The 10,301-nt window shown below is 45.6% G+C and overlaps 1 protein-coding gene across 1 annotated transcript; it reads left to right on the top strand.

Annotated features, from left to right (window-relative positions):
* Window positions 1-8,082: 8,082 nt before the first annotated feature.
* GatA (glutamyl-tRNA(Gln) amidotransferase subunit A, mitochondrial) lies at window positions 8,083-10,093 on the top strand. The gene has a single exon (XM_077659509.1). The coding sequence runs from the start codon at window positions 8,140-8,142 to the stop codon at window positions 9,664-9,666; it is 1,527 nt and encodes a 508-aa protein (XP_077515635.1). The 5' UTR covers window positions 8,083-8,139; the 3' UTR covers window positions 9,667-10,093.
* The last annotated feature ends 208 nt before the right edge of the window (window positions 10,094-10,301 follow it).

Here is a 10,301-nt window from a genome sequence, read left to right as displayed (position 1 = left end):
GAGACATGAAAAACCTGAAATATAATCGCTGCTTCCACATTCATTGTCATTCTGGCTCTTGAAAAAGGCTGGCTTCAACACTGTAGTGAATTAAAACGAAGTAGAGATTATATGGACCTTTTTCCATGCCTCATGTGACACATAAACATGCTTTGACATCACAGCCATTGTTCAGGTTTTGAAACTGAAACAGCACGACAGAAAAAAATTAGATTATAAATTATTTAGCTGTCGTTGGCGAATATCACATGGTGATTCATGCACATTAATGTCTTCCACATCATTGTAGGAAAGAAAACATGGCACCAAAATTAGGTGTCTATACTGCTTTAGGAAATTCAATGCTTTGTCAGCATGCCAGCATCTCCACAGCTTTGCTTCACAAGGGTATGTATTTTGACGTGGTCATATCTGATAAAATCTACTGCTGCAATTCGAGCGATATTTGAAGTGCCAGTAACACCATATGACGTGGGTTTAGATCGATGGATTGCCTTTTGAGGATGTCAAGTATGCAGATTTTGTCAAAAGATTAAGCTTTTTCAGAAGCAAGGACTGTAGCAATGTTCATCAAATATCAATGGCAATTCACCATTTGCGGAAACGTGAGCACCACCTGCTGTGCAAACAGGGAAGCTCTGCTGGCACATTTGGTTGGAAAGGAGTTTTCGAGCAAACATGTGCAAGGCAGCGTTCAGCAGTTCACGTGCGCTTGTTTTGTTATTTTGGTGTTGTTTCTTTGCCAGAAACATGCGTTACTAATGAAAGAGGATGGTAGAGGGGAGAACATTCCTTTTCCGTTTTTAGAAGCTGGGTGAAGCGAAGAGTTGTCGCGTTGTAACCTGAAAAACGACCATGTGTGGCAGTACCTGCACTCTGCTACCTGAACGGAACGGAACGTCGAATGATTAAATGAAAATGTGTGTCAATGTGTGCCTATGCACGGGCGAGTGTAACAGTATAATAGGGTGCACTTTTCTACTGCGCATAGACGTTTATGTTTGCACTTCCTTGATAAGGAAGGAGTTTCTGCTAACTTCGCACAGCACCTTTTGCCGCAAGCCACGCTTAACTGATTGGTAAACGACCTGTTGTACTATCTCAATCGCGGCTCGTGCTGATATGGCAGGCCATTGCTTTGCATGCTAACGGGCTGCAGGAGAGTTGGAATGCGCGGATATATGCGAGGTTGCACTCTGCCATGCTCCCGCTGTTCAGATAGCACACCTCGTCATTGTAACATTTATGGTGAATGATCATACTAGTGTGTATCATTTGGTTTTCACTGAATACCCACGTGCATCGATGGCAAAACTCTTCTAGAACGACCGAACTGTGTGCACTTGGCAGCAAGCGCAAAATATAGCAGTAACAGCCGTTTTGAAACATGTTGGATGCGCGCATCACTGGCCCCATTAATGGCTTCGTTTTTTGCACCTTGTATCTCGTCACGGCTTTTATTACGTCCAGGTCTCGTTGTTGCACAACGCGTGGTTAGTTTAAATAGAAACATGTTAGTTACATGGCAGTTACAGCTCATATCAGTCGCCGCACTACAGCGCAGGAATACACAACAGGCTCATGTTTTCCAACCAAAACCAAACGGCTACAGAGAGTGCTGGCTGCACCTTCACCGCGCATGTGCAGAAACTTTTCCGCAAATGGTCAATTAACCCTACACTTGTCACCACTAGGAATGGGAACTTTCTAATAGGCAAGTTGATGGGCTACACCTTGTAAATTTCTTTTTCAAAAATGGCAACTCTCGGAGCATTGTGAGACAGAATTTGCAGCTTGAAATCTATTTCTTTGAACAATGGTGTTTGTTGCACCACCAGTGATTCATCAATAATATATATTTCAAAGCAATAAAACCACTAAAGCAGTCAAAAACAAGTCAATAAGTCATGGTGCACAGATTCATGACAGCACAATTTATGTAATGAATTCAGTCAGCATTGCACAAGATACAAAGTTCCCCGATTGACTTGCATTTCAGCTAGAAATTCCTTTTTGTGCCAGACAAGTGGACCCGCCGCGGTGGCTCAGTAGTTAGGGCGCTCGACTACTGATCCGGAGTTCCCGGGTTCGAACCCGACCGCGGCGGCTGCGTTTTTATGGAGGAAAAACCCTAAGGCGCCTGTGTGCTATGCGATGTCAGTGCACGTTAAAGATCCCCAGGTGGTCGAAATTAGTCCGGAGCCCTCCACTACGCCCCCTCTTCTTCCTTTCTTCTTTCACTCCCTCCTTTATTCCTTCTCTCCAACAGATACTGCACCATTTCTTTTCCCCAAAAACCAATTATTATTATTATTATTATTATTATTATTATTATTATTATTATTATGCCAGACAAGTGGGAAGATGATTGTGAGAAGCTCAACTAATTTAGCTGCACTTGGAAAACTAAATGTTGAGTTGTTGATCATGTATAGCTTTTGGCAAAAATATACACCTTGTGAGGTTTGGTTCTATGCCATTTAGTGGGGCTGTCTAGCATCCCCGGAAATCCTAAGCTCCGGTGAGGTGAACACAAGGCTTCGTCCCTTCCTTTAGGGATTCAGATGCTGTCAGTTCAAATTGAGCAACATTGCACAGCTCAGAAGCAATGCCAGTGGTAAATATGTTTCTGACAAAAACTGTCTATTCTTGGAGTTTTGCTTATCCTTTGCTAAGTAATTGAAGATACAAGGTGCCTTATGCATCACGAGTTTAGTGTCACCGAAAATTATGCTGCTGTGAAACTAGTGCATTTTTTTCCACAGTGATTTCATCTTAAGTAATATTTTTCTTTTCATCATTGTTTTAAATTGGTGGCCATTATGTTAAAAATGGAGATGTACTAGAACTTTCAGATCGAATATTAGAGAATGAAAGCATATACCAAAAAGTGCCGTTTCTAAAACGATGCTGCCATTCCCTAACATTTCCTACTATCTGTGAAGAAGATTGAGTTTGTGGTCCCTCGGTTTGCACACAGACATAAAAACTATTTGAAGGAAGGAAAAAGTTTTGCATTGAGCTGAGAATTTGGGTGAACTAAATTGATAAGTATTCTTTATGATTCTTTCTGATCAAAGACCTTTTGCACAGTAAGCACATCTGTGTATTAATGCTGATTCTTTAATGAGTATGACATTTTACCTCAGTCCCAGGATGCTGCTGCTGTCCTGTGCTTGTATCAAAATGCTACTTCAGCATATGTCTTGCTGTCCATGTCACTTTATACGCTAGCTGTTGAAGTATTATTTTTTATTTAGTGTTCTAGCACTAGACAAGTCACTAGTTGAAAAATATTGGTGGTGGTTTAGCTTTGGTTAAACCTGGAGTGACGCAATAGCTACAGCTGGCTGAATGGCTGGTCACGTGACCAACCACGTGACAGCGTGGCGGCCACCCCCACGCTGAAGGCTCGAGACGCTACCGTAATGTAGCTATCGCTACAAAAGCCGTTATGTGTCCTGGTGATGCCACCGGTAGGGCTTGTGAGAGACCCAGGCTGCTATTCCCAAGCAACCTCTCGCGACCAGTCATTAGTTTACCTTCCATCTGCCATGATGGGCAGATTGTGATGGCGTCACCAGGCTTACACAAGTAAAAGCAAAACAAAAGTAAGCAGAGATACACGAGGCAAAACGGAAAAGCCAAGCTAAACAAGGGCAAACGTGCCAGTGCACCCAAGTCTCATTTAGCTTAACCAGATGAAGGGGGAGGGGCCAATTTTTTACATTTAGGTGAACTAATGCACAGGCAATTAAGTCTAAATTCAGGTATGTCTACCTGGTGTACATAGAAAATGAAACGCAATGGTGTTAACCAGAGTGTACTAATTTGCAACTCTACGTACAGTGGGTTCATGTGAATACGAGGAAGTGGAAACGCAAAAGTACAGTGAGAAAGGAATGAGGTGGGGAGGGACCAAAGCCAGGTGGTTCAGAGGAATAGTGAACTAACTTCATCGTCTGTAAATGCTGCAGACATATCATTAAAGCAGTGCAACATAAGTAGGTTTCAACATATAAAATAATCATTCGCATTGTTCTTAGATTTGTTTCAACTATAGCTCAGCACAAATATGTCCATATATTTGCAGCATGTAGAGGTTGGACCATGACATGGTGGAAGGAAAGAATTCAGGAGAGGCCGTTACGTCACATTTTCTGAAGCCGGACGTAAAGGCACCCCCCCCCCCGCTCCCCCCGCACCGCCGTCTCAGCGCGCTTCAGCATGCGCAGTAGACAATGCAGCAGACGACGCTGCTGCACTCAACCAACCCGACGTTATGCGCCGTCGGCCAGTCTCCCAGTAGTCCTTGCGAAAGCGCGTGACTTCCGGCACAGTTTTTGGTGTGCAGCCATAGAGAAAGGGCATAGAAAGGGATTGTGCACCTCGGATAGCGAAGGCCTCTCCCGAGTTTTCCTTCCTCCATGGAACATGATACAGTGAACTACCTAGTTCAGTGTAACCATGGCAATGAGGTAACGACGCGTGAGATATGCAACATTTGACAGAAGGCGAGAAAGGGAAGTGGGTAAAGGCAACGTGCGTGCTTCATCTTTGCTTGCGCCAGAAAGTGCGTGAGTCCGAAGGCGAGATGTACTGAGGAGGAGCAGGAAAAACATTTATTTAGAGTATAAATACTGGGTGGGTTCAGTAGGAGAACCCATTGGTCGCCATCATAATCCGGCCCCTCTCAACCAGCGATTATTTCTGGTCGAGGGGACTGTGGCTATGAAGGGTTGCCTCCCAGTGCTCATATGTCGGATCGGGATTGCTGTCCAAGTGTGGGTTTTCTTGACATTCCCAAACTGTGTGTAAGAGTGTTCCAACTGCTCCACAGAAGGGGCAGGACGAATTGTAGGTGTCTGGATGCCATTTACTCATCAAGTACGGATTGGGCAGAGTATTATAGTTGGTAATCGCCTGATTATATGCTCTTCAAATTGGCTGAGGGTTTTGTGAGGAAGAGGATATTTCCTTCTTATGATCTTATAGTGCTCCATAATTTCTGCGCAGCTTAGTAAACGGTGAGGGGTTAATAACTGTCAGAGAGAGGCTGCGTGCCAGATGCTCGGAGGAGGAGAGCTCGAGCAGCTGTGTTGGCCACCTCATTGCCTGTTGTTGAGAGGTGCCTTGGCGTCCAGAAGATCTGGACGTTATTAGACGTTTCCAAAATTTCCCAACATGGAGGGCCATCGCGACCTCTGAGGTAATTGCATACCGCTGCTTGTGAGTCAGACATAACCGTTGCCTCGCTGTTCTTTGATATCGCTGGTGCGATAGCTGCTTCTTCAGCCGATGTCGTATCCACCGCTTGGATAAGGCTGCTTCCAATTATATCTCTGCGGGGTGAAACTGCTGTAATTGCCGCGACCCTGTTAACGGGTCCAGCTGCATCGATGTAGATCGTGTCCTTGCTTCCATCCCAGCGCTTAGAGAGGTGTCTAGCGCTGGCTAGTCTGCGTCCCCTGTTATATTCCTCATCCATGCGTTTTGGTATGGGGTGAGTCGTAATGTGTGATCTCATCTGCATGGGCATGTCGATCGTGTCGGCGACTTCCCGGGGTGGACGGATTCTCAGTTTCTGTAATATTTTCCTGCCAGGCTTAGATGTCGAGAGCCTGACAATTTGGTTGACATGGTAGGCCTCTATTAGTTCCTCAATGGTGTTATGGATCCCCAGCTGTAGTAAGCGCTGAGCGGATGTGCATAAAGGGAGTCCCAGCGCTGTCTTAACTGCCTTTCGAATAATAACATCCAGTTGGTCTTTCTCCTTTTTGCTAAGCCGCAAGTACAGGATAGCATATGTTATCTTAGAATGAAAGCCTGAACTAATCTTGGGGCTTCCTTCTTTCCTAGCCCATTTCTTTTCTTGATTATCCAGCATAGCATTCTAGTGACTTACTCGGAATAGGCTTGGGGCTGTCTGATTGTTGTGGTGTTTGTGTTGCCGCTCGGTATGATCGCTCCCAGGATTTGATTTCTTTCTTGATTGGAATGCTCATACCCTGGACCGTAATAGTGACAGAGGGAGTGGATGGTAAAAGTGCCTTATTCTGCTTCTTGGCACGGTCGATCGGAGTAACTCGGATTTCTCGGGAGAGCACGTTAAACCATGCCTCACCGCATCCGGCACACAACGTTCGCTGTTTCCTGAACGCAATCTTGAATTTCTCCTTCATTACCGCTGCAACACCAGATTGTAATGTCATCGGCGTATATACCGTGCTCAATGCCTTGGATGCAGTCTAGCTTCTCTGGGAGCCCACGCATGGCCAGGTTGAAGAAAAGTGGAGACAAGACGTACCACTACCTGCAGAGTGCCCTTGGAACCTAGATTGAACGGAGAGGAGATCCGATCACCAATACTTATTGACGCTTTCTTATTGGAGAGAAAGGCCCTCGCGTAATTATAGGTGCGGTCACCATAGTTGATTCTATTAAGCTCCCCCAGTATTCCCTGGTGGGTGACATTGTCAAATGCCCCTTTTTAATCGAGCGCAAGGATGCCCTTGGCCTGACATCTGCCTGGGTTGTCCAAAATATCCTCTCTGATACGAAGAAGAATATCCTGTGTAGACAGCTTTTCTCTAAACGCATACAGTGTGTCCAGGAGAATATCATTATTCCTCAGGAGTCTCTTCAGTCGGGCGTTCGAAACCCTCAGTTTGCCCAGACACGACGTCAAGGAGATCGGTCGTAAATGATCAATATTGCACGGCTTTTTGGGCTTGGGAATAAACCGTACTATAGCCACTTTCCAGGAGTCTGGGATCTCGTCCTTGTTCCAGCGCTGTGTGTTGAAGTATTTAACTAATTTTCTTAAGCAGGTGTCGTCCATGTTAAAGAGCACCTTGGTGTTTATCTGGTCCGGTCCAGGGGCGGTGTTCTTACGCATGACTTCAAGCTCCGCCCTCAGTTCCTCAACCGTTAAGTCTTGGTCCGTCTCTTCATCGGGTGTGCTGGTGTACGCAGGGAGAGGGTAGGAGGATCCCAGATCAAGGAACTGCCATGCAAGTTCTGTGACAAGGGCTTCGTTGTCCCCTCTATAGCTATGAAGGGCCTTACAAAGCGTGTCTGTCTGCTCTTTCCGGTTTTAGTTCGACTTGATAAGGAATCTGAGGAGTACGTCCCCATGCTTTAGCCGTTCCCATTCTACCGTTGAGGTCATCACATCTTGAGCCAGTTTTGGTTAGCGAGATTATGTGCATATTCATCCGCTTCTTTGGTGAGTTCTGCAATCTTGATCTTCAGCTTGCGATTTAACTTTTGCCTCTTCCACCTCCTTGTCAGAAATCTCCTCGCTTCCCACAGATGTAACAGGTGCTGGTCAACAGCCGGAGTTTCCTCCGTGGTGTCCACTGTCGCAGAGTGCCTGGCGATGGTTTTTATCTGTAGCGCTGTCCATACCTCAAGAAACATCACCCGGGAGATGTACTGCGAGGTATACTTGAGATGAACTTGAGATTTACTGTGAGATGTACACTTGTGAGATATACACTTGAGATGTACTGAAACGTGTTCATGAAAGGCTGAGTTGTTAATAGATTACAATTGCTTTATAGTCGCGTACAACTTAAGTCTGCAGTGAAGCTCCGCTCATATTTATGACCGGCGCACAGAATTCCTCCGCAACAAAAAGGTAGACCGTTAAAACTTCTTTTGTCACCTAAACAAGAAGCTAATCACGAGAAAAAATATAAGGTCTAGAATTTTGATACATGACTTGTTTAATAAAGTCAAACATTAAAAATCTGGTATCGTTTACTTGTGTGACTGGCTAGCGAAGTAAAATAGTACGGCGCGGATTGTGACCCAGTGTTAAGAACTGTTTTTTTTTTAAGTTGTATCCTACTAAGTAACGGAAATAAGTGAGACACGTGTGTTTTGTAAGCATTATGACGAGTTTTTCACACCGGTAACGAATTTTACAGAGATTGCAGGGGAATAATTAGCGTATGTACTTCAGCGCTGTATTTCACACTTAATTTTAAATCGTTGTTTAGTGGCGAAAACATGATGCGATTTCGGTTTCTGTTTCAGCCGGAAGTTGGTGGTGCGATCGTTGCTGTCAACATCCGTTATATTGCACATGGCTACGGAGGTGCTGCGATAAGAATCTATTGCGCCTTGTCCACTATGCTTTCCTTAACAGTAAGACAGCTTGCCTTTAATTTGAGAAGTAAAAAATATTCCCCTTTAGAAGTATGTTCAGCATGTCTAAAAGAAATCAGCGAAACAAGCAGTCTGAATGCGTTTGTGACTGTGTTGTCGGAACGAGCCCAGGAGCAAGCAAGGGACAGTGAGAAACGGTTCAGTGAAAATACACCTCTTGGACCCCTGGATGGCGTGCCTTTCGCTGTAAAAGACAACTTCTGCATATATGGTGTGAGAACAACATGTGGATCGCGAATGCTCGCCGACTTTTACCCACCTTATACGGCGACGGTCGTCGAAAGGCTTCAACGACAAGGTGCGGTTATCCTTGGCAAGACGAACATGGACGAGTTTGGAATGGGCTCCGGTGCGACCGATTCAACTTTTGGGCCAACAAGGAATCCATGGCAACATTTGGGCAAGGATGCGACAGGCGACTGGTATATTGCGGGTGGAAGCTCCGGTGGGTCTGCTGTTGCTGTAGCGACAGGTTGCGCCTTCGGAGCGCTAGGTTCTGATACTGGAGGTTCAACGCGTAACCCTGCTTCACGTTGCGGCGTTGTCGGGCTGAAGCCCACCTACGGAGCATTGTCGCGACACGGGCTTATCCCTCTGACAAATTCCATGGATGTTCCTGGCATATTAGCAAAAACAGTCGACGATGCAGCCTTAATGTTCAGCGCCATGGATGGCGTCGACGAAAAGGACTCCACGTGCATCTCCGTCCCCGAACATGCACGAAACGTGGACGTGAGCGACGAGTCTTCGCTTGTAGGAGTCCGTGTGGGCATCCCGAAAGAGTATCACTGTCCGGGCATGTCGACGGAAGTGTTAGACACTTGGCGAGAAGTGGCCGATAAATTGGCTTCCCTGGGCGCAGCCGTGTCGTCGGTGTCTTTGCCTCATTCTCAGTATTCGACCGAGTGCTATTCGGTGCTGAACTGCTGCGAGGTGGCGTCAAATTTTGCCCGTTATGATGGTCTCGAATATGGGCTCCGCGCTGACAACGACTCCTCGACAGAAGCCCTGTACGCATCTTCCAGACACGAGGGTTTCAACCAAGTCGTTCGGGGACGAATTTTGGCTGGAAATTTCTTTCTTTTGCGCAGAAATTATGACAAGTACTTCACGAAGGCTCTTCAAGTGCGTCGCCTGATATGTGACGACTTCAAAAAGGTGTTTGAATCAGGCATCCAGTTGCTCTTGACACCAGTGACTCTTACTGAGGCCCCCAAATACTCAGACTGGGTTCTTAAGGACAACAGGGAGCGCGTGTCCGTTGAAGACTTTTGTACGCAGCCAGTGAACATGGCAGGACTGCCAGCAGTCAGCCTGCCCTGCCGTCTCTCATCTAATGGCCTTCCACTCAGCATGCAGCTGATTGCACCAAAGTTTGCAGAACAGAATTTACTGTCAGTGGCAAAGAGGCTGGAGTTAGAGCTTCAGTTCCCCAGGCTAGACTTGCAAATTCATGCACCTGGTAAACATAAGAATGCTATGTCGACATAATTTTCTTGATCTCCATGAAGAAATTTAATTACTCTGAAGTAAAATAAAGGAGCTGTTATGAGGCATCAGTAAACTGTTCTAAATTCATATCATTTCTGATTTTGTTCATCCAGCTGTGACCATGCAGTAATGAGCTACAAGTAGGTCACTTGGTGTCGGGATTGACCTTGCAGCCGCACCTTCTGTGACTTGGCTTCTTGAACGCTACATCCTTTGTGCCGTTGTAAGGAAGCCAAGAGGACAGCATTACAGCTAATTAACCTCATTTGCTGTGCTCTTTCTTTCCTCTTGCAGTGAAATGTGCATCTTAAATGGATGGGTGAGTCGCTCACATTTCATAATTAACTAGGAGGGATGTAACAGCACATGGCTAGTTGCAATCTAAAGACTAGTTAGTTAATGCAAATAAATGCTTGACTTGCTTTTTTTACATGCAAAGTTTACTAGTATTATGAGCAGTGACGCTGCCATATAAGCATTTTTACAAGTGCAGTGCTCTGTAGCAAAGCTGTATCATAATCTCACCACTACTCAATATTGCCATTGCAAAATGCACAATGCTAGCTAGCACTGTGCATGCTTACATTGGCCAGCCATGTACTACTGGCATCTTCTGCACCAGTCTTATTGAACGC

This window comes from Amblyomma americanum, chromosome 3, assembly GCF_052857255.1.
Source record: "Amblyomma americanum isolate KBUSLIRL-KWMA chromosome 3, ASM5285725v1, whole genome shotgun sequence".
NCBI lineage: Eukaryota > Metazoa > Arthropoda > Arachnida > Ixodida > Ixodidae > Amblyomma > Amblyomma americanum.
Note: the sequence above shows the minus strand (reverse complement) of the source record. Positions and strands in the feature narration are given on the sequence as shown.

What these genes read in the sequence shown, in the direction of transcription:
- GatA (XM_077659509.1), top strand. Translation starts at nt 8,140, where the DNA reads ATGCTTTCCTTAACAGTAAGACAGCTTGCCTTTAATTTGAGAAGTAAA.